We start from the raw sequence: 23,773 nt of genomic DNA, 5'->3' as shown, positions 1-23,773 counted from the left end.
CTGAGAAAATAAAGGCAGGAACAGGTCAGTAGGGATGGGTCTGGGGCAAACCACCACAGGAGGGTGCTGGGTGGAGCACAATTGAGCTCTGAGGCTTTGGGCCCGTAACTCAACCCTCCCTACTCTATGTACTGGGAAAGAGCTGGACCTCAGCTCACCGCCCAGGACTGCTGCTCTACTGGCCCCTATTTTATTCAACACCTGCTCTGCATCCAGCACTTCTCAACAAGGGAGAAATCCCCAGGTGGCTCCAGTACAGTCCCTGCAACTTATCACACACTATCTGGGCTCGGTGCTGCTCCTGACCTCTGGGCCAGGCACGTACCCCCTGCCCACGTGCACTACTTCAAGTCCTACCAGCCCCTCCCGGCACGACCCACACCACCTTCTCCAGGGTTAAGTCCCATAGCCCCAATCAAACGTATACTTCCCCGGCATAGTCGTTGCCTTATTCTGTGCCAGAGGCCAATAAGCCACAACAGCGATCCCGACTGAATGAAACACCACTCGTGCTAGCTGAATGCATAGAAGGGTCAGGATTTGCCATTCAAGATGATCGGGTTAACAACTTTATTCTTTATCATCTACGAAAGGGCTGGTGTTTTGTTCCAAATGAATGGTTGGTAGGGCTGAGACCTAAAGGGGATCTTTGTAGTTCCTGTTAACAAGAGTAAAACGCTGTATTCAGTCAGCCCTATGCTAGCAGGTGCTAGCCTAGTGACCAGAGAGCCACAATGACCTGAGTGAGGGCAGAGGCCATGGTGGTGGCCACAAATTCCAAATGTAAATAAAGTGGTTATGCTCATAGGGGCAAAAGAGTTCGCACAGAAAGGTCCTGCCTTGTCCGAGTCCTGTGGGCACACACATTCCACAGTACCTGCCATGGGGACAGAGCAGGGGGTGTGGGCACTCAGCGTCGGAGCCCTCCTATTACGAAGGCACCAGTGGCAGCAGCCCCTGTAAGCAGAACCAGAGTCACAAAGCAAGCAGGAAACAGCCAGTAGACAAAGGCCACGTGGAGCAGTGCCTGGGGGTGAGGCCTGGGGCAAGCGCGCACACACACACACACCCCTGATGGGGGCGGTGGGGCACTGCTCTTCTGACCGCCAGTTTCCTTACCAGAAAGGGAAGAACCAACATCACCTCCCCCCAAGACGGGAGCTGCAGCAAAGTACAGCCAGGGAGACGGCTGGCAGAGCCCCGGCCACACAGCAGAGATGCGGCAATGCCACAGCTCTGCCTCTGAGCCTGTCCCCAGCTCTTGGCCTCTGCTATGGACTTGGAAGCCTGTGTGGGTGGGAGGCAGCACGGTACCCGTTCACAGGGCACCTCCCATGTGCTGGGCACACTAGGGCCACACATACCTTTTCACTGAAGCCTTACAACCCTGGCTGCAGGCATTTATCTGCCTCTTTCTGTAAAGGGGGAAACTGAGGTTCACAGGAGGCTGGCAACGTGTTCTGTGTCCCAGCTGGTGGAGGAACCTGTGTTTTGAAGCCATGCTGGCCTGAGAGAAGCTGGGCACCTCCTGGGCCTGCCCTGCTCCACAGCCAGGGGCTCTAGGGCAGGCAGAGCAAGGGGCCCCCAAGGCAGCCCCTCCACCTGCACGGGCTGGGCAGGGAACATGACACTGTCAACTTAGAACAAGTTTTATTTTGTGTCCTGGTCTGGTCGGTCCATGGCCACAGGTCACTGGTAACTAGAAATAGTTGGGAGAGAGGGACAGGATCAACAGTTCAGAGCAGGAGAAAGGGAGAAGGATTAAGGGTGGGGAAGGAGGCAAGGCTGAGGAAGGACCCAGCCAGCTGGGTGTCTGCCCAGCTAGGGAAAGAATGCATCTCTGCCCTAAACTGAGGGCTTCGGTCCACAGCTCAGACCAGGCTGGGTTGGGGCCAACACTGCCATCTCTGGCCTGGGCAACCCACCCCTACCCCGGGCAGATTCTCCAGGGGACTGGATGCTGTGCTGTGTCTGGAAGAGTGTTTTCATTGCCCCTGACCCCCACCCACACCCCAGTCAGGACTTCCAAACCTGGGGATCAGATCCTTTACGCTTATGCTCCTGTAGCAGCCATGGTGAGGCGACGTGGCAAAATGCAGTGGGGAAAGAGGGGGTCCAGTCCTGGCATGGCTCAGAGGAACACCTCCTATCCCCACCAACAAGAGGTGCTAGTGAGCATGACCCTGAGCAGGCCGACCCCAGTCTAGGTCGTCAGTGCCCCAAGGCCCAACAAGATTCAGAGCCAAAGTCCAAGCAAGGGGCAGCCAGACAAAAGCCTCCAGCTCAGAACCAGCAGAGCGGGGGTCGTCCCCAGCCAGCCAGGCAAACACAGGATTGTCTCAAAGGGGGGAGAAAACCCACCAGTTGTCTCTGGGTCAGTGGCAAGGGTCAGAGTTAGGGTTGGGGGAAATTCTACAATCCAAATGCCTCTCCTCTCCACACATGTACAGGTCATGACTTAGGAGCCTTCGGCAGTGCCTATCTTGGGGTTTGTGGGAAAAAATGGAGAGAAGAAAAGGGGAAGCTACCACTTTCCACCCTGCTAAACCCCGAATTCCCAAAAGGAGGGCTCACTGCTCGGGCAGCAGCAGACACCTACACCAAGAAGCCCTCAGCCCCAGTCCGGCTCCATGCACAGGGAAGGAGGGTGCTCTTCAGCTCCTGATGGCCCCCAGGGGTTCCCCCAGAGATGCACAGGCGGGTGGCCCAGCAGCCTGCTCCTGGGGGCGGGTGGCCAGTCACAGAGGAGAAGAGAGACAGCCAGGGCCCTGACCGGCCGCCCCCCTGCACCAGCACACCCACACACACGAGAGAGAGAGACATGTAATAAAAAGAATAAAAACTAAGGGCCCAGATGTACAAAAAAAGTTGAGTGAGGAAGAAGGCAGGGAGGAGGAGGGTGGGAGATGGTCAGTCCTCCAGAAGTCTGGCCACCTTCTCAGCTTATAAATTACAACCCCCCTGGAAAATGGGGGTGGGGAAGTGATGAGGCTCCGAAGGCGGCCTGGGAAGGGCGGGTGGTGGTCAGAGCTGTCTGGCCCATCCTGTGGAGCTGTGGCGGGGTGGTGGGGGTAGGCTGAGAGATTCAGCAGCCGCTGGCAGGAGTCACGCAGGCCCCCTGGGACTTCACCTTGTGACGCTGGCCCCCCCTCCGCCGGCCCCCGCTGCTGGGCTTGGGCTGAAAGGAGAAAGAAGGCTCTTGAGAAGCAGTGGTCCATCAGGAGCAGAGGACAGCAGAGAGAGGGAGGCAGCGGGAGATGGGCGGGCAGGCTGTGTGGTCCTAGCCTAGCTGAGCAATAGTCTGTGTGACCTGAGCATGACACCTCCCTCTGTCAGACAGAGCCTCCCTCACAGGGGGATGGGTCACGCTGGAGGGAGCAGGAACGAACATCTGCCACCACTAATGGTGGAAGGAGAAAGGCAGGGGCAGGGCCAGACCAAAGGCTCAACTCGGGAAAGAGAGCAGGACAAGTCCAGGCGGAAGCGTCCTTCTCCCGATGGAGCCTGGAAGGAGCCATGTGAGGGGCCACCAAGAGCACAGGGACACAGAGCCAGCAGGACACGCTGAGCAGGAGCCGCGCTGACACCAGACCCAAGGCCGCCTATCCCTCAAATGCTGATCAGGCCTGATTATATTGTGTCGGCCAGACCTCAGAAGTCTGAGAACACTGCCCTATGAAACAAACAGCTCACGTTTACATAGTACGTACGCGCCAAGAGTTGTGGGAAGCACCCAAGAGTTGTGGGAAACACCTCCTATGACTTGGCCGCCAGTACCGGCTGACTAAGGCTCTCCCATTGCCTCCACAGCCCGGAGTAACCCGCTCCGGCCCCGCTCCCTGGAGGTGGCCAGAGGCCCAGGCCCAGCCCAGAAGCACACTCACCTGCAGCTGGAGACTGCTCGATGCCGCCGGCTGTGCAGCCCCTAGAGAGCAAGCTTCATCTCCTGGGGGGGGTGCCCCTACTGCCGGCCCGCCAGAGGGGCCCCCCTCTTCTCGCTTCGTCAGGGGGCCCTTTTTCGTTGACTGCATTTTAATCTGCTGGGGCTTGGAGTTCATTGGGGAGTTGTTGGTGGTCTGGAGGAGCTGCAGGAGCCAAGGGGGTAAGGGTGAGGCTAGAGCTGTGGGCAGTGGCTTCTGCTCAGCCGTCGGCCACCCTCCCAAGAACTTTCCTCTTCCTGGCCTGGCTGGTCCTGGCAGAGGCAGATGGCGGTAGGGCCATGACAGGGGCAGTGGGGTGAAGAGGTGTCCTGATCCCCACTCAGTGGCCCAAGGCTGCCACGGCCTGGTCTGACGTCTCACCTGCCTCAGCCCAGCCTAGCCAGGCTCCGTCCTATTCCCTGCCCTGGTCTTCCTCAGACAATCTGCGAACCTTGGCCCTGTCTCACTCAGCCCAGCTCCCAGGCCAGGGTCCAGCCTGCTTGGAGCCTGGTGAACTGAACTTGAGGCTCTCTTCATTGCTAAGCTGGCTGAAACTCCTCAGGGCATCAACTATATCTCCTGCTGCCCTGTAACAAAGAGTCTGGGGCAATTTTTAACTTCAGGCCTCCCAAAGAGACCAGTCGATGTCTCAGCAACTGGCAACGTTTGGAGTATGGCTCTCTAACCCAGGAAGGTCAGACCTGGAGCCTCCCCTTGGGGCCTAAGTTCATTCTGGAGGCTGGGCTGCATCTCCAGGGCACTGCAGCGCACTGGCAGCCTCCACCAAACTCCCAGCCGATCCCAGAGGTGAGGGTATCTTTGAGGACATGACCCCCACCCGCCTGCACTGCAGTCCTAGGGGCTCCACGGATGGCCTTGCGGAAGGCTGCTCTAGAGGGAAGGCCAGCTGGTGGCTGACTCCAAGATCTCAGACAGGCTGATGGAACGGGTCAGACCACTCTATCAAGGCCATGGGCAGAGTTTGCAGAGGGCACAAGGTGGGCTCCAGGACAAATAGCTCGAGACACGTCCCCCATTTGTTGAACGGTCACTCCAGTTGGGTCCACTGCTGCAAGATGCTGCTCCAGTCAGGTCACTGGAGCCTGTGCCCAGCACTGGAGGCCCCCTGGCTAGGCCTGGACTCCATCCCCCCAGTTTCCTAAGGATGGTCACGCCTCAAACCCACTGTCTCTCTTGTAGTCACCACCAAAGCCTGGGGAGCTGGGGGGCCCACGGACACCTATTGGGGGGAGCTGAGAAGATGGCAGGAGGCTGCACCTTGGCACTGTCCCAGCTCTGCCAAGGCCTATGGCAGTTAGGGAGAGTCTGCAGGGCTTCTCCTGTGGTCTCGTGGTTTAGAACGGCAACGGCCCCTGGTGCTTTTGGGGCCAGGCGAGGAGGTCTACCTGGCCATACCTTGGTGATGGTGCCCACAGCCTTGGTGCGGCCTTCCCGGAACACCAGCCGCTGGTCTATGTGCAGGTACTCGGGGGTCTTGATGAAGCGGAAGTGCACAGTGGCCTTGTCCCCAGTGCGCAGACAGTCCTTGTCCATGCTCAGAATGGTGGCCGTCTGCCTGATGCTCCCACAGTGAACTGCCATGGGAGCCGAGAGGTCAGGACAGGCTGGAGCTGCCCGGTGGCCTCAGAGAGAGGAAGTCAGTGAGGGGAAGCACGGAGCAGGCTTGTGCTGCAGCAGGCTAGACCTCAGGGCCGCAGAGGGAGGGAGGCCCGCTCTCGGATCTGACCCTGGCTCACACTCTCCCACCTTTTCCTTCAGTTAGACCTGACCTGTCCCTGGACCCACTGCCCTAGATCCCCAGTGTAGGGCGTCCTATTTGCATGTGAGCCTCCTCTGGACTAATGGCTTCTTGATGGCAGGGTCCTTGCCCATCTTGCCTTTGTCCTCAAAGCCTTGGTGACGCCCCTGACACACAGCAACGTTCAGCAGACATTTTCTGAAGGAATGAATGAGGGCCTTGGAGGCAGGTCTGGATTTCCAGAACCCAGTACAGAGCCAGCATTGGGTTAATGTTTGCAGGACTGAAAACACTGCAACTCATGGGTGGAATGGAGGGATGGCATCACTGAACAAGACAGAAACCTGACTCCTGGCTGCAAGTGAAACGTCAGGGTTTGGGTAGCTGGAGCACTTTGGTAAGGCAGTTAGAGTGGGGGGCGGGGGGTGTCTCCTGGGCTGCCAGCACCTACCCATGGCCTGGTAGCGTGGGCTAATCGTGGTGGGGTGGTGGAGGACGAGGATCTCAGCCTCAAACTCCCAGGATGCTTGGGGATTCAAGCGTGGGGAAACCATCACCATGCCCTTCCGGATGGATGAGCGCTTGATCTGAAAGAAAGAGGGAATCCAAGACCTCAATGGGCAATAATGCCTTTTGGTTCCAACCCCTGGTCCTGGAGGGCCAGGAGTCCTTCTGGGAATGGGGACCATCCCAACTCGACATTGTCCTCTCACTGCACTAGACCACAGGCCTTCTAGAGTGCATAATACAAGGCCAACTTTGGTGCTATGTGGATGCCTAAGCACTGCTAGTGGGGGTCAGGGAAGGCTTCATGCAGGACATGGCATTTCAGCTGCCTTGGAGGGCAGGTAAGAAGTGGTGGTGAGTGTGCAAAGGATACACAAGCGCTCAGGTGGACAGAGCGGGGTAAGCACAACATGACTACTGGAGGGAATAAAGAAAGTCCCGCTTTGCTGGTTCATTTGGCTGGCGGGGAAAGTAGGTGACCCCAGAGCTAGCATTCACCCCAATGGAGGACCCTCTGTACAGCAGAAAGGTGCCTTTCTGACCTCACCAATGAGCTTGGGGCACCCTGCTTAGGCACTGGAGGGAGGAGCAGAGCGCAGGAGGCAGGCAGGCCTGGGTTCAAGTCCTGGCTCTGGCACTTACTAGCTGTGCGCTCCCAGGCAGGTCACTCAGGGTCTCTAAGCCTCAACTCCTCATCTGTAAAAGTGAGACCAGCAATCCCTGCCCTGCAGAGCAGCGAGGAAGACTGGAGACGGCGCAGAGCCGAGCCTAACAGCCTGAGGGAAGGTGTGGGATTGCTGACACTTACTTTCTTGAGAGCGAAGGAGGCCGTCTGGCCCCCCCGCACCTCCTTGACAGGCATGCGCTTCCGATGAATTGATTTGACAGCAATGGACAGGAAGTTACCCAAGGGATCTGGGCCCAGCAGCAGCATGTCATTCAGCTTGATTAGGCCCCTCAGTGTTGTCCCGGACACCACTGTCCCCACACCCTGCAGAGAAGACTCTGGCCCAGTAAGTCCATCTCCACTCAGGCCTTCCCCACCATGTACCTCCCACAGCAACCCTGTGAGAAGTGCCCACCCAGCCTCCCACCCTCCTCGCTTCCCCAGAAACCACTCACAGGGACTGAGTAGGTGTCGTCGATCTGAAACTCAGCAGGCTCTTCCTCCCGGTAGCTGGTGCGGGGGGAGAGGAGGTTGAGGAACATCTTCAGCAGGTCTAGGTTCTCACCTGTAACGTTGGAGATCTGGAATATCGGGCACATCCTAAGTGGAGGGTGAAGAGAAAGCCAGAGAAGAGCTCAGGTGGCCAGCTCCCACCTGACAGGGTGGGGACAGCAGGGGTCCTGGAACACCGGCTGCTAAGGGCCCCACTGCCCCGTCACCCACTCCCAGGGCTCTAGCCCCCGCCCAGCTACCAACTCATGGCTAGACCTGCTCCAAGGCCTTCTCTTTCTCAGTTTTCTCTCTGAAATCTGTCCCCTCCTCTCTGTCCTCGACCGCCCTACCTCCAGCAGGCTCTCGTGCCTGCCTCCTCTTCCTAGGGCGCACGTACGCTTGCTTAGAATCCCTGATCGCCCTTCCACCACAGAGGAGACGGCCGGCATCCTTCCTCCCAACATCTCTGCAGGTTTATTTCTCTCGAATTCCTGTATTCCAGCCAGACCAGTGAACTTTCCCTTCTGCTAAAAGCTTAGTACCTTTTGCTCCACATATTTGTTCACTCTGATCCTCCTACCTGAATTCATTCCCTCTTAACCAACTAGAATGTTGGTTGACCTTCCCTCTTAACTTTCCTAGAATGCTGCTGCTTCTAGGAAACCTTCCCAATGGGCACTCACTCCTCTGAACTCACAGAGAACTTCTGGTGTCTCTGTTACACGTGTGATTTTCCATCAGAGATATGTCAATGGCTTCCACATCTCCTATTCAGGGCTAATCAAACTCCTCAAGGTCAGGAATTATATATTCTCCGTAGCTCCTAGAACAGCACCTACACCCAACAGGCGCTCAACAAAGTGAACTGAAATGGGGCTGGGTGAAACATACGCCCTCTGCTGGCCGACTGATGGTACTGAAGACGGCATCAGCCACAGGCCACAGTGCCAGGCTGCGCTGGGTCTGTACTACAGACCAAGCCAGGGGGCAGAAGGCCCCGCAATAGCCCCAAGACTCTGGGAGAAGTAGTAAAGCTAACGAAATTCACTATTATCAAGAGAGTATCTCTGATCAAGAAGCTGGCCACCTTGAGGACAAGCGCTGTGCCTGAGTCAACTCCAAATCCTCAATGCCTAAAGGAAGAGCCCAGCACAGAACATCCAATAAATATTTATGGAATCGAAGGGTACATGAATAAGTAAACGCCAACACTGATGTGTGATTAGAGAGCTTTTGAGAAACAACAGTATAAATAAATTAATAAGTTATAAAAATGGCTGTGTATCACACAGCAGCAAAGCACAGTGCTTAAGTGTTCCATATACATCATTTCCAACGCTTAAGAGCCCCCCACAGGGAGGATAATATTCCCATCTCACAAATAAAGACACCGAAGTCTCAGCTCGGGGTTCCAACCTGAGCGACGCCAGCACTTCAGAATCTCAGTCACCTGATACAGCCCCTGTGCCAGCCTGGGAGACTGCAGGTTTATTTCTCTCAAATTCCTGTATTCCTGCCAGCTGACACCAGATGCTTCTATTTCATCCAACATCTGTGCCTGCACAGAAGTGAGCACCCCCTTCCCCATTACCTCTCAGAACTGAAGTTAGACGCTGTAACAATCACATCATCCTTGCTCTGCACCAACACAGGGATCTTCCGGCAGCCTGGTGACTTCAACAGGCGCTGTAACAGCTTCAGGGTTTCTAAAAGGATGAAACAGAACAGAACGAGGGGGCGCAGCTTTCTCTATGGCCAGGGCGAGACAGGGTCACTCTGTGTCCCTCTTGCATTACCGATGCAAGCAGGAGACAGATGGACTAGTGTTAAATGCCACAATGCCTAGAGAAGCAAACAGCGAATTCAAATTTTGGGTGGGCACGTGCTTGCTAGAGTAGAAAGAGCACACAGATGGGGCCTGTCTGCTAAGGTTACAAATCAGAGACCCATCAGATTTCTCCAGAAGACCTGCATCCTGTAAGCAAATAACTTTGGGATCCATGAGAAGGATGATGTTCTTCCCCAAATGCTCTGCTTCCTGGATAAAAATTTATCTGACAGAAGTATCTCTAGGACATTCAGACCACTACAGAAGTCATTATGAAGCCTTCCAAAAGGACGCCTCCTCTCCACTTCTTTTCTACTATCTGTAGCAATGAGGGAGAAATGAATGAAGGCCTAGTCCTGCAAACCTGTTTTGAAGCCTTCGGTGGTAAAAGATAATTAGAACCTGAACACCCAAATGTTCTCTATATATAGTTTAGATGGTAAAACCCAACCTCTTCTGCCTGGGCCCACCAGAAAGAGGTGCCAGATTAAGGATCCTGCATTTGGAACCAGAAGGAACAAAGAGCAGGGGATAATTCTAGGCTGTGCTCAGACTAAGAGCTAAATAGGGGAGGAAGCAGAAGATTATAGGTTGATGGAAATTCAGGCCAAGTTCTGTGCATAAGACAAGGAAGCCCAGGACTCTGGGCTGAAGCCCTGGCCACAGACCAAGAAGCCACTGGATGGGACAGCCCCACAGACTGACATCAACCACAGGCTTCACTCACCTTGCAGGATGTTGGCAGGACACATGTCAATCTTGGTGACCACCACAAAAACAGGCACATTGAGTGCCAATGCCAATCCCAGGTGCTCCTTGGTCATCCCCACGATGCCAGCATTGCTGCCCACCTGCCCCAACACAGAAAAATCTGTCAAGGCAAGAGAGTTAGGGGGCACAGGGGCTCCGAGAAGGCTGGAGTAAGAGAGAACTCCCATCTCTGAGGCTTCCATCAGAACAGGATACAGGGGAAGAAGCCTTGGTTCGAGAACAAAAATGGCTATAGATAAAAGGTAGGCCTGGGTACAGATCACTTTCACCTCTGATTCTACAATGTGGGCTATCTAAATCTGAGGAGACTCGGAAACATTAAAAAAAGTCAAAACCAGGTAAGTCTGGGAAAACTGTCCAGTCATCAAAGTAGATTCAGTTTAACACCCTAGGCTCCCAGTTTCGCCACCTATAAAATGGGTGGGGATGAAAAAAAAAAATGGGTGGGGATGGTGGAAATTGTATCTACTTTAGAGGATCATTTGAGGTTTAAATGTCACAACGTGTCAAAGGCTCAGCACACAACTAGCATGAATTAGGTGTTCAAGCGATGGCACCTGTTGTGACTATTAATATTCCTTCTCCTAACATAAATGTTTTGAACATCACTATAAAGGCTGGTTAAATAAATTAGAGCACAAGTATGCCAAGAAAATGTAACAAATGACTATACAAAAGAGAAAACTCTTATTTACTACTGTGGGATCATCTCTGTATGTTTTTAAGGGGACAAAAGAGTACCACAGAAAGAGAACTGATTGGATCATTGTTTGACAGCAGCTTTAAGACATTTGGAGAACATATGAGATCATGTAAATACTTATAGGCCAGATATTGGGTGATACTAGGGAACTCTTGCTCACTTCGATTGCAACAACAGCAGGAGACAGTTCTTACTTTTAGGACTTGTGCGCTAAAGCATTTGCGGATGAAGAGTCACAATGCCCATGAGCTACCTGCAAATGATTCAGCCAAAAACCCCAAAAAACTATACACATTATGTGTGCATCACAGATACAGATACAAATGGCAAAATGTTAATGATGACTGAATCTGCGTGTGTAATTTTTTTTTATTCATATTATTCTTTCAACTTTTCTGCATGCCTGACATTGGAGGAAGAGAATATATACACTCGTATGATTACAAAATATCTCTGGAACTTACATAAGAAACTGGACATACTGTTGCTTCTGGGAGGAAACTGGACCGAGGAGGAAGGCAGACTTTACTATAAGCCCATTTTATTTTATTTTTTTGCACCATATGAAAGCATTACTTACTAAAACAAAATTAAAATAAAAATTGCCATGACGTATTTATATAGTGCTTCATACATTCCAGAGTGTTTTTAAGCGATGCTCTCATTGGCGCACCACAGTTCACAGGTGAGCCCCCAACCCAACGGGCACAGATGTTGCACGCATGTTCCCGTCTGTCGACACCAAGACAACTCCACGGCCATCTGCCCGATCCCCCCACTCCCTGCAGCCACCTTTCCTATCCAACCCAGATGTGCTTTGCTTTTGTTCTTCCCAACTGGAATAAGAAAATGCTCTATTGCTATGTTGTCTATATATAACTTTAAAGATTTCCCCCCACCCCCATGAAAATAATGAAATATTTGTTTTCTAGAGAAGTTTTTTTATATTTGAAGCATGGCATAAGAGTTAGATAATATATACATTTCACCAGGGGTGAAGGTATTCCCATTAACAGGCCTTGCTCACTGCAGCGCAGAAAAACACATTTTAAACTGGTCTCTATAGCTTTCTTTTCTTATTGACGTATAGCTGATATACAATCTTATATTAGTTTCAAGTATACAATACAATGTCTTTCTTAATGGCAACCACAGTCCCCCCAGTATGCCCGAAGGCTCTTCCACTGGGACCTCTTCTTGTAGAGCAGCCTTCCTTAGCCTGGTCATGGTCGGTATTGCTGCCTGAAATGCTCAAAGAAATGGGGATCCTGAGGACCTCAGGCAGAGAGCCGACAAGAGTGTTTGTACATATGCTGCCTCTCTCTGCTCTCCAGTTTGGGGAGAATTTGTCTGAGAACCTGTGTTTGTGGGGCAACTTGATCAAGTTTGCTCTGAACAGATGCCTGTGTTTACTATACTTATTAATACAGACAGCTGAGGAACTGGAGAATGGGGAAGGGCTTGGGGAAGGATCTGCCAGAGGAAAACTGGCTTGCTTGCGCGCTCTCTGAGAAAGCCGTCACATCATCTGCAAGGCTACGGGGCTCATGGACTCCCACTCTGTCCTAGGAGGAAGATCAATGGGACCCAAATGTAAGCTTAGCAACAGGACCCTACCACAAGCCTCTGCTCTCTTGCCTTTTCAGTTCATCTACACGATGAGCTGCTTACAAGTTCACCCTTTAAACTCTAAGCTCTAGGACGGCCATGTTCACTGCTGCAGCTTCAGGCATGCAGAAGCCTCTCAACAAATACCTGTGGACTCGCTAGTCCTCCTCCCAGGCTTTGGAAGGTCCCTCTTGATTGCTGTCTGTCCTCTCTTCCATTTCTTCCCCAGGTCTCCCCTTCTCTGAGGGTGCTGCCTGGTGTCACCTCCTCAAAGTAGCCACCCCAAAGAAAATAATTCTGAAGGTACTAAGCAAGCCGCAGGAGAAACCCTCCTGTATGCCTCCACAAAAAACAAGAGAGGTCTGAAGTGGCACCCTGGCGTTTCCTTAGGGGATCCCTTCCTGGCCTGACTTAGGACCAAGAGCTCAGAGGACTGGGCACTCCTGCAAAACTTGCCATCCTTATCAATGTCAAAGCCCCAAACCAAGAGGCCTGTGTTTCAGGACAACTGCGTGCCAACACTTGCACATAGCCCCACCCCAAACAACCCCGCTGAAGCCCCCTCCTCAGGAGCCCCTCACACTTACCATGAGCATGCAGAAGTCAGGCAAATGGCCTGTCATGCCAAAGACAGTGGTTTTCAGGTATTTTTCATGGCCAGCCAAGTCGATGAAGGTAATCACCTTAGTGGATTTCTCACAAATCTTGGTCCACTCCAGGCTGCCACCATGGCTGTCTGGTTTGTTCACCACATTGCCTTCACTGTCGAAGCCCAGAATGTCGTTGCCCACACTGCTGGTGCGACCAGATTCAATCTCATGTTTGTGGCGGAAGAGTTTCTGGCGGGCAAAGCCTCGGCCATTGTCCAGCTCCCCGTGTGTCAGGACCCCCAGAAGTGTGCTTTTGCCAGCATCCACGTTTCCCACTACTGCTACCCTGTGTGTACATGAACCATACATCCAGGTGAGAGTTAGGGAGTAAGTGAAGTGAACCCCAATAACTGGATCTGTAAGGCAGGCTCTCCCCTGAGCCTCTCCTGCTCACAGCTCCTCCTATCATGGATGAGCACCTTGGAAACGTTCCTAGACAGAAAGAGTTATTCAAAAGCCAGTGGAGTCCCACCACAATAGCTTTCTCCCTTAACTTCTACTGGCTTCCTCAAAGCTGCCAGACAGGAGCCCCAAAGCCAAGAGAGGCACAAAATGCTCTCCTCCATTACCCTGCTTTCTAGCCTCACAGGCAACTAGGAAAGAAAACAGCCCACGCAAAGGCCAGTCGTCCATACTTAGGGATGGGGGAACGCATAAATAGAGAATGGAGCTCTCATGCCTCTGGTCACTCTCTCCATGCCTCAGAAAGACAAGAGGTGAAGCTGATATGCCACGTGTCAAAGACTCAATCATCATTCTCTGTGAAGCCCTAGACCCCAAGAGCATGCTGCAGGGGACCCCTGCACTATTCTGAGGCCTCCTCACCTGACCTCCAGGAAGTCATTGTCTCCCACTCGTTTCCGGACCAGGTAATCACGCACTCGGCCCCCAGCTTCTTGACGCTCCCGCAGGAGGATGACATCGGCCTCTACTTGTTCTGCCATGCTCTTCACTGTGGCGTAGGAGGCCTCCATGTCAGCTTCACTGAGCCCGTACTCAGTCCCATCTGGTGACAAGAGCCCAGACATCAGCCTACCCAACCCACAAGCCAGCCAGTCAACCACCTCTAACAAAGTCTCCACTCCAGGCATTGTAGAGCAAGGCTCTCTCTACCTGATACTCTTCAAAAACTTGGGACACACACAGAGCTAATAAATAATAGTGCCACATTTCCTATTAAGCAGGACATACATTAATTCGCTGAACAGTAATCACTGAGACTCGCCCAGGTTTTATGCCAAGCCTCATGCTGGGTACTGGTAATACAGGTGTCCTCAGTGAGCTCACAGCCCAGCGGGAGAGACAGGAAATTAATCAATTGCCATACAGCTTGAGTGCTTTACTTGAGGGCTGTACAAAGAGAATATAAAGGGTGAACAACCAGCACTGCCTGAGGGACACTAAGGTTAGTGTTGCAGGGTGCTGACTCCAAGTTGGGTCTTCAACTGTGAAAAGTGGGCCTGCAGAGAAAGGAGGAAAGACATCCTAGGCAGAGCAAGAAAGCATGGAGATGGCAGATCACAGCACATTCAGGGACCAGGAAGCAGCTTGGTGCAGGGAACAGGCTGTCAAGTAGTGCGAGACCACGTGAGGTGGAAGCAGTTAAGCAGACAGATGACAGACAGCAGCAAGACAACATTATATACCAGGCAGTGGGAAGCCTTAGGGGTTTAGGCGGAGGAGCAGCATGGTCAGATCGCTATGGGTTAGAAAGACCTCTTGGGCAGCAGTAGAAAGTGTGCACTGGCAAGCCAGAGACCAGAAAGAGAGCCCAGTGAGGAAATAATTCTAATAATCCAGGCAAGATATAATGAGGCAGGAGGCAAAGGAAAATGGGGAGGGAACTGAAGAATGATTTTAGGGCCAGATTTTTAACCAAGGTGGCTCAGGTGAAATATCCAGCAAGTACCTAGAAAAATGAATCTGAGCTCGGGATGAGCAAGGGAGTCAAACAGAAGGACAGACCAGTCAACCAATCACTTACTGAGACCCTACTGTGCACAGTCCCTCAGGGGCTTTCCACAGGTGTCTACTTAATTCCCACAGTAGCTCCTTTCTTTTTCCCTACAGCCTCTTGGTCTGGGAGCACCTGCTCCTTCCCTTGGCTAATCCCCAGCAGAGTACATGCCCAACGCCTTCTCTCTTAGGCCTCCCAAAGGGCACCTTCTCTCACCTTCTCCCACCCACCCACTTCCCGTACAAACAAGCTCAAGTCATTCCTAAACTGCGAAAAGGAAATCTACCCCCCCTTTCCTACCACCACCACCTCTGCTCCTCCTCTTACCAACAAACCATTTCAAAAGAGCAGTGGATTTGTGGGCTGTACTGCCTCACCACCTGCTCTCCGAATCTGATGGCTCCAGAAGAGACTAGCTCTCAGGTCATCGGCAGCCGACTGACCACTCACCCAGCACCCTTCCCACATCCCCCCCAGCAGGTGACTGGCTGCTCCCTTTGCTTCCTGCGGCACTCCCCTCCCGGGCCCCCTGCCTATGCCTGTCCTCTCCCCACCCGCCCTCTAGCTCCTCCTCTCCTCTGCGGCCTCTTCCTGCTGTGTTCCCTAATCGCTAGTCTTTTCCCAAAGTCAGGCAGAGGCCCTCTTCTCTATCCTCTGAACAGTCCCCTTGGCCATCTCATGCTATGGCCTCAACTGTCAACTTGAATATCAAAAACATTCATTTCCAGTGCTGGGCTCTTCCTAGAGCTCCAGAATTAATTTCTAATTGCCTGGATGACAACTCCTAGAAGCCCAATGTCTGATCTCAACCGCCCACCCTCTTCCTAAACAACAGCACAAAAACCAACACAATAAGCATTAAAGTCCTCACTGCAATCCTATGCAGTGAGCCTTACCGGTCCCATTGAACAGTGGGGTACACAAAACCCAGATAAGTCTCAGAGCAAGTAGGGAGCAGAGGGGCCATGTGAGCGTGGGCTTTCTGATTCCAAACCTGGAGTTTTTCCTCTAGCAAGCTTTCTTCTTAATGCTGGACTAGCTCCTCCTCTTGATTTCCCTATTTGTCACCAATGCTTAACAGTCATCACAGTCCTGCTGATTCCAGCTGTATACACCTTACCCTCTTTCCTTGTCCCCTTACTCCCTTTTTGACAATCCAACGCCACCAGGCAGATTCAGGACCTTAGTCTAACTCAATCACTGTAACAGACCCCTAACTGGTCTTAATACATCAATCCTGTACACACATGCCTCATCAAAGTATAGTCTGATGTTGTTACTTCTGAGTCAAAGCCTTGGAGTGGCTCCCCGGGCCCAGCAGCACTCAGTTCCAACTTTTAAAGGCCTCCCCCACTTCTGTCCCAGCGCAAGTGGCCTCATCATCATCCCTGCCATGTTCCCTGCACTTTTCCAGCTCCAACACCTTTGCTTATGCACTTCCTATCTTAGAAAGCCCATCAGTGCATCTCTACCTGTCAAAATCATGGCCATTCTGCTCCCTTCCAGCATTTACCAGGCACAGTACCACATGGAATAGTGTTCGGTTTGGATGCATGTCTTTCCCCCACTATATGTATCACATCTTTAGGGCAGGGACCTCAAACATTCTACGAATGCCCTAGGAGGGGTGGCTTTCCTGTATCAAGTCCCCAGATGTTTGTAAAATGCAAAACCAGTGAACAAAAGAGGGAGCAGTTGGGGTGAGGAATTTCTAAAGGCACGGCCAACTGGGCTCAGAAAATTGGGTTAGAGGAGGGCTTGCTGGAAGTGCTCCTAAGAGAAGGCCTGCCACACTTGCCAGAACCCAAAATCCTATCCAACCTTCCCTGCTTCTGATACAATGAAAAGCAATGCTTTCAGTTCTTTTCCACACCAGGGGGCAATCACCAATGTCACTTTGTTCACCCAGGGAACCCAGAAATCACATTATCCTCCTTCAGCATGCACTGCATTTCTTATTCTGAAGAGATAAAGGCCAAGAAGAAAAGCCACAGAGGTCCAACTACTAAAGGCCACATATTCAGCCATGCCTGAGCCCATCAGATTTCCATCCTGCCCCAACTTACCTATTTTATATGCACTCTCCTGCTCAACGCACCACAAAGGCTCCCCAACATTTAGAATGAAAGTATAAATGCTTTGGTATGACCTTCAAAGACCCCCAAGATCTGGTTCCTGCCTACCTGTCCCACCTAACCTCCTGACACTCCCAACCTCATAATTCCACACTCCCATTTTACTGAATCACTTTTGGTCCACCAAATACAGTTGACTCCTGTACAACATGGGTTTGAACTGTGTGAGTCTGCTTACCCATGGATTTGTTTCCAATAAATATATTGGCAAATTTTGAAAATTTTTTTTAAAAAGCATATTCTTTTCTCTAGTTTATTATAAGAAAATAGTATGTAATACATGTAACATACAAAATATGTATTAATTGACTATTTATGCTATCATTAAAGCTTCCAGTCAATAGTAGGAGATTAGTAGTTATGTTTTTGGGGAGTCAAAAGTTACACACATATTTTCAACTGCACAGCACTGGCACCCCTAACCCCCATGGTGTTCAAGGGTCAACTGTACTCTACAACTTCCAATATCTCTGTGCCTTTGGCATATGGTTTTCTCCGCTCACTCACCACTGCCTTCGTTTATCTGGAAAACTCCTATTTATCCTTTAGTTTCAAGTCGAGGGGCATCCCTCCTCTTTAGAAGACTTTCCTGACCCCCCTTAACACTCCTCTTATGTTCCCTTAACTTTTAAAATAGTACCTGGCTCTTAGAAAGTAATGACTTAATATTTGCGGAACGAATAAGGTTCATTCTGAAAGAAATCTCATGGAAAAACATCTATAACCTGGAACTCTTAAAGAATTACTACTGCAACTACTGTTACTAGTTAATATTTATATGATGCTTACTGTATGTCAAGCATGTATCTTCACCATGACATCTTGGGATAGATTCTATCATTATTCCCATTTTAAGACAAGGAGAAGAGCCAGAAGGCAAACTCAGATCTGCCAAGCTTCAGACCTTGAACTACCAGGCCAAACCGCCTCCCTTTAAGATCAAGCTTAAATTAAGAATGTATACTTCAAGAGCACATTCCTCTGCTCTGCTTAGAATTTTTTAATGTCTAATTTATCCATACATAATTTCTCTGAGATAGGGTGGAGAAAGATAGCATCTTCCCTATTTTACAGACGAAGATAGTGGTAAACAGAGATGGAGAACCAGGCAGACACAGGAAGTCAGTGATGAAGCTGACCCCTGGGGGCCTCGCATCTGGTTCAGTACCCTGTTTGATGTTCTACTTGTTTACCCTGCGATGATCTTGTTCTACTCCTCAAGAATTCCAGCAGGAAGGAGTCACTAAGAATCTAATAGCATCCGATGCAAAAATAATGCTTGGGTGTGTAGACGGGTTAATGAATGTTTGACATCATCTTATGCTTTGCCATAGGAGGGTTTGTTAGTTGCCAGTTGCCAAGGTGTAGTGAAATTCACTAAGAGTACACATCAAAGAATAAAGGGGGCAGGGGAGTCTTAAGAAGCTGGTTCTTCAAAGAACAGTCCCCAAATTTGTCACAATTGATCTAGATGTGGTTTCTTTAATTCTACAAGCATGAAGTGCTCTTTGAATGGTTCATCCCACCACAGCAGACCAGCCGTGCACCTGACACACAAAGCTTTCAGACAGCTACCAACGACCCCCTAGTCACCAAATGAAATGGCTTTTTCTGAACCTAACCCTCCTTGCTGTCTCTGTAGAACCTGACAATGCCAACCAATTTCCTCCCTTTCCTGACAGGCAACCTCTTGGCTTGCCTATCTCTCAGACCATGCCCTCTTCAAGGCGATAAGACCCAAAGCCGGAGGGGGTGGGGGTGAGGCAGCAAAGATGAAAAGGAAAGGATAGATGTGAGAAGTTTCGAAGGAAGGCACAGAAATGTTTGGAGATCAAATCCTTCTTCCTTGTGTCACTCTTGCAGCATTTCCAATACAGTTTTCTGAGGTTATTTGTGTCTATGCCATCTTCCTTGGGACAGAGACTAGGCTTTAAGTATCCACAAGTACTTTGCAACAGTATCAAGCCCTTAGAGGATACTTAGTAGACATCTATCAAATAAAAAATGATTTTGAGATATCCTCCACCTTAAACTCAGACTACAAAAGAATTATTACCTGCCTTAACAAAGACTACATTCAGCAAAGAAAACTGTTCCTTTAATGATGCATCAAGGCATTTAGGACTTCCTGCTACTATGACAGAGAGAAGTTCTGATGCGGGCTAAATCCATAATTATTAACGATCCCAGCTGCCATTTTGGCAAAGATAATGTCTAAAGAAGATGAAGGCAGGCAGGCCTTGTATTGAGAGCATAAACTGGGAACAACCAGGGGGAAAGAGCCCAAGAAATAATCTGAGATTCTGTCATGGGGGCTGTGTTCCTCTAAAACAGTGGGCCCCATTCCAGTGGAGTTAGCGGGCTAGAGGACAACAAATCCCAGCCAGATGGTAACAAGCCTACATCTTTGACAAGATCTCACAGGGAGAAGAGAAGACCTCTGTTATCACAGCTACGCACACCAAATGGTCAGTGTCTGGGGCAAGGCAGCCCTGCTGAAGAGAGGAATTCTGGATGTCCTTTTCTTGCTGACATCAAGAAGAGTCACAGAGGTTCTCCGCTAAGCAGGCAGTAAGTCCTGATGGCATCTATAAACCGGGCTTGGAGGGGAGAACCTAGACTGCCCAGGGAAAGCTTAATTGTGGACCTGTGATTTGCTTTATTATTTCACTCAAGCAGCCTCTTGCTTTGTGCTTCATTTCCCTTTATGCATGTGGAGATACCGGAGGGAGAAAAGATACATCTGTAAAATCACTTGGAATGTGAACCCTTAAAAGTCAAGGTGGGAATTAACATCATCGCTTTATACTTTCATGTCCTCTGAAACTGTTCTGCAGACACTAAAGAATCACTGCACCTGGGACACATGAATAGGAAAATTCGACAGAAGAGGGAAAATGTGCTCTAATGATTTTTAAAAAATAAAGTGAAAGGAAAACTATGCTCACCTGATCCCTGCCCAATGACATATATGGTCTCTCCGCATCCCTCGTCCATCCTCTCCCACATCTGCCGAAGTAGGCTGTCATACTGCTCTGATGTAGGGCTCACTAGAACCAGCTAGAAGAGAAACCAACACCTTAGGACCACACTTACTAGAAGAGCACCACTGCCCAAGCAGATCAACAGCCTGACCAAAGACCCTGACTGAACCCCACAGCACCCTAATGTAAAATAGTTACACGGCCCTCTCATGCGCTCTCTGCCTCTCCTTAAATAGCCTTGGAACCTAAGGCCTTACATGAGTTGAATTACATGATGTACTAAAACGAGTATGTGGGGACCACATCCCACAGAAAAGAGGGTGTGAGCAGCCTGCTTCCCTCCCTTAACAGGAGGGGCAAGCCCCACAATGACTGAGAAGCTGGCCTTGTGGACAGAAACTGATGAGCAGTGCTTCACACCTACATGTCAAAGTTTTCCACCTGCAGCTTACAACTCACAGAGATCTCATACCCTGTCATGCCCTTCACCAAGGCCAATTTTTTCCATAATAACAAGAGAATTCTTGATCATTTAGGAATCCGCAGTAAAAACTGCTGCAAACAAACACCATCACCACTAGAGTGGGTATTGATACCATCACATTGCAAATTTCTGCCAAAACATTAAAATACCAACCACTTATTTGGGGAGGCCATATACCAACAGGCATGCCAAATCCCATTCTCTCACCACTCATGTGTGACCTTGGACAAAGAGCTTAACCTGAGTCTTAGTTTTTTAATCTACAAAATGGAAATATTACTACCTGCATCCTAAGGCCACTGTAAGGACCAAATGCGATGAAATGTAAAACATCTAGTTCATTGCTCTGTAAATGGAAATTACAGTTTTCTTCACCCAGTCATTCCCAGAAAAACCTTCTTGCATGAAACTATCCACTACGGTTCACTAATTGTTTCTCCTTTTGGAAGCTCTCAGAGCCTCAGGTCCCCACATTTAATTGTAGCAAATGTATAAACTCATATATAACTTCTAATCTTTTCTTCAAGAATCAATCTATTCAACCCATTCCTTCTTCTCCTGCAATGTCAGTTTTTCAATATCACCAATATTTACAGATACATAGCTTGTCCACTTTAAAATAGGAGGACTTCTCCAGCTATGTGATTAAGTAACACTTCTCTATTCCGGAACATTAAATAAGTTGGTCAGGAAATGAAGGTACTACTCCCTCTGCAACTCTGCCTTGCAATTTCCCATTGTGTTTTCAGGTTTCCTCAGCACCTTGACCATGTACTAATACCCAGCTTATATGCCTTTGAGAGGAGAGCATTTTTTTTTTTTACAACTTCCCAAGTTGACTCATTAGACCTTGTACTTGTAACCTGGGTACTACAGCCTGGGTCTTTTGCATCATGTCACACTGCCTCAAACATTTCTCCTTCCAAGCTTGGCCATTCTCATTTATGGCATTAAAGGCACAAGAGAGGACCACTGTAATAAGCTAGAGTGCTAAGCACACAGATGAGACCAAAGGGAGAGAGCACAGCTGGAAACTGGTTGCTCAGGTTTCAGGGGAAAGTTCTCTCCAGGTTAGGTCAAGTTTCAGGCAATTTTGCCACCAAAGTCTTTGAAAAGTCACAAAAGTCATAAACATCCCTATCGTAACTACCCAACAACAGGTTGTAGTAGTACTGGTGTTCTATCTCCCATCTGCTGTTATTTCATCTGGACAGGGAATTATCAGTTATTCAGTTCACTTGATTTATTGAGTGGCATGTATCAGGCTTTATACTAGGTGTCTGTTAAAAAAATTCACCAAGTAAATTTAAGGATCTAGTTGGCTTTATTCTACAATTTATGAACTGGGTAGTATCCCATCTGGCAAGTGGAAAAGAGCTCGGAGGAGCTGTACAAATGAAGGGCTTTATAGGCAGAAATGGGGCGAGACAAGGAGGTTATTAGCAAAAGAAAGAATTATTTAGACAATACCTTTACTTTCCTTACAGAAAGGCTGAGGGTCTTTGATTACCTCACTAGGGCTGACCAGGATATTCTAGAGTGGTTTAAAATTTCACTTTGGAATGGCTGAAACTGCCGGAAGTCTTGGTTTGCTATCCTGGGGGCAACTATCCTGGGGGCAAGTAGTTGATTCCACCTTGGACCTGTTATTTCGTTCTTTTTTTTTTTTTTAAACATGTCATATACGTTTCTCATTTTCACAACGCATCTGTACTTAAACAATAAGTAGCTGGAGAACTGAGAGGTTAAGAAACTTTCCCAAGGTCACAGAGCCTTTTTAAGTGGCAGGGCGGGAAAGGGAACCTGGCCTGTCTGACTGCTAGGTTGGCATTCTTGCCTTTTGCAATGTTAAGTATCTTCAAAACACCAGTCCCATCTTTTTATCACTCACAATGAATGCCAAGCAGGTGAGCCCTTAATTCCTGCCTACCTTCTCAAAAGCTCAAAAGACACGATTTAAAACGTCCTTTATTATTCCATTCATACAAGACGAGGTTCCACAACCAGCATGGCGTGATTATGGGTCATGCCCATCTTTCAATTTTGTTTTGGTTGTATTCATAAAGTAGACATTTCTCACACATCCTTTTCTCAACTGAGCGACTACTTTGTTTCCTTTCCCGACACCAGGAAAGAGACGCAGCGCCTTCCCGCTCCCCTGGAACCACCTGATCCTCCAGCACCTCCATTCCGGCTGCCCAAACCACCTATGACCCTCGGCGGCAGTGGACAGGCCAGGGAGAGGACCACCCTCGGTCTCGGGGAGGTGGTACCGCGCGGGGCGCTGCTGGCGTCGGGCGCTCCCGTTCCACGTGGCGGAGGCGGGGGGTTGCGATCTCGGCGGGAGCCCGACGGCGGCAGGCCGGGTTCGCGCGGCGGGGAAGGACGGAGGTGCGGGGTGCCGCGGGGCTGCCCCTTGTCCGGGAACCCCCCGCGCGTCTCGCACCGGCAGGCAGGTGAGCCCTTCCCGCCCCAGCCGTCGCTGTCGCCCCAGAGACGACTCGGCCCGCCGCCCGGTCCCCCCTCAGTGCGGGGTCCCGCCAGTGTTGGCGCCAGGGCCTACCTTGCTGGTCAGGTCCAGCTCTGGCTCGCCGTTGAGCGCCTCGCCGTCCTCGCTGCAGTCCGAGTCGAAGCCGCCGTGGAGCCGGGCGGCAGCCGCCGCAGCCCTGGCCGCCCCCGGAGAGCTGGGCTCGGGGGCGAACATAGAGGCCGGGACCGGGGGGTCCATCGGGGAGCGACTCGGCTCCGCCGCCATCTTTAATAACTTAAGCTAATTCGTAGCCGACCTCCCCTCCCTCCTTGGCTCATTTGCCTAATCTATGCCGGGCACCGCCCCGCCCCTTATCAGTTAATTTATGCGAAACTCCTCCAGCCGCCTAGAGGGTGAAACGTCTCTAGCTAAGAAACAATCCGCCAGCCTCTCAGCCACCAGTCGCTGCAGCCCTTTCAAGTACCTAATGAATAATGAGGCCCAAACCCCAACAATAAATGTCTCAGACGTCACGAGTCTTGATCACAGCTCGGGAGGGGGCAGCACTATGTCTACGCTAGCTGCCTGGAGCCTTTCTGCCAACGGGAGCAGCGCACACTATGACTGACATAGCAGCTGTCCAATAGCAGGGAAATACACGCACATTCCCTCACCGCCTCTCACTCCCCCGGTTTCCAGGGGCTGTACTCAGTTTGCAAATCACACAGCAAAACAGTAGGCGCGTAGCCTTCTGATGATGGACAGGGGCAAGGCCCAATCTAGTCACCGGATAGGACCCGCGCCTACTGCCACCGCCCACCCAGATAGTAAACTGCAC

The 23,773-nt window shown here is 50.6% G+C and overlaps 1 protein-coding gene across 2 annotated transcripts; it reads right to left on the bottom strand.

The window, feature by feature from the left end:
* Positions 1-556: 556 nt before the first annotated feature.
* GTPBP1 (GTP binding protein 1) lies at positions 557-23,444 on the bottom strand. 2 transcript variants are annotated; one of them, XR_005058180.2, is made up of 13 exons: positions 23,029-23,444; positions 19,946-20,057; positions 13,731-13,911; positions 12,843-13,191; positions 9,901-10,024; positions 8,937-9,051; positions 7,309-7,453; positions 6,995-7,177; positions 6,131-6,266; positions 5,337-5,515; positions 3,885-4,085; positions 878-3,178; positions 557-658 (listed from the first exon to the last, which is right to left on the bottom strand). XR_005058180.2 is itself a non-coding variant. In XM_017664056.3 (12 exons), exons 1-12 carry the CDS (start codon positions 23,218-23,220, stop codon positions 3,086-3,088), a joined length of 2,010 nt encoding a protein of 669 aa, XP_017519545.2. In that variant the 5' UTR covers positions 23,221-23,444; the 3' UTR covers positions 557-3,085. The 2 variants fall into 2 exon arrangements, 1 of the variants encoding a protein (XP_017519545.2); XM_017664056.3 differs by having other exon boundaries at positions 557-3,178.
* Positions 23,445-23,773: the final 329 nt, after the last annotated feature.

This window comes from Manis javanica, chromosome 10 (assembly GCF_040802235.1).
Source record: "Manis javanica isolate MJ-LG chromosome 10, MJ_LKY, whole genome shotgun sequence".
Classification (NCBI taxonomy): Eukaryota; Metazoa; Chordata; class Mammalia; order Pholidota; family Manidae; genus Manis; species Manis javanica.
Note: the sequence above shows the minus strand (reverse complement) of the source record. Positions and strands in the feature narration are given on the sequence as shown.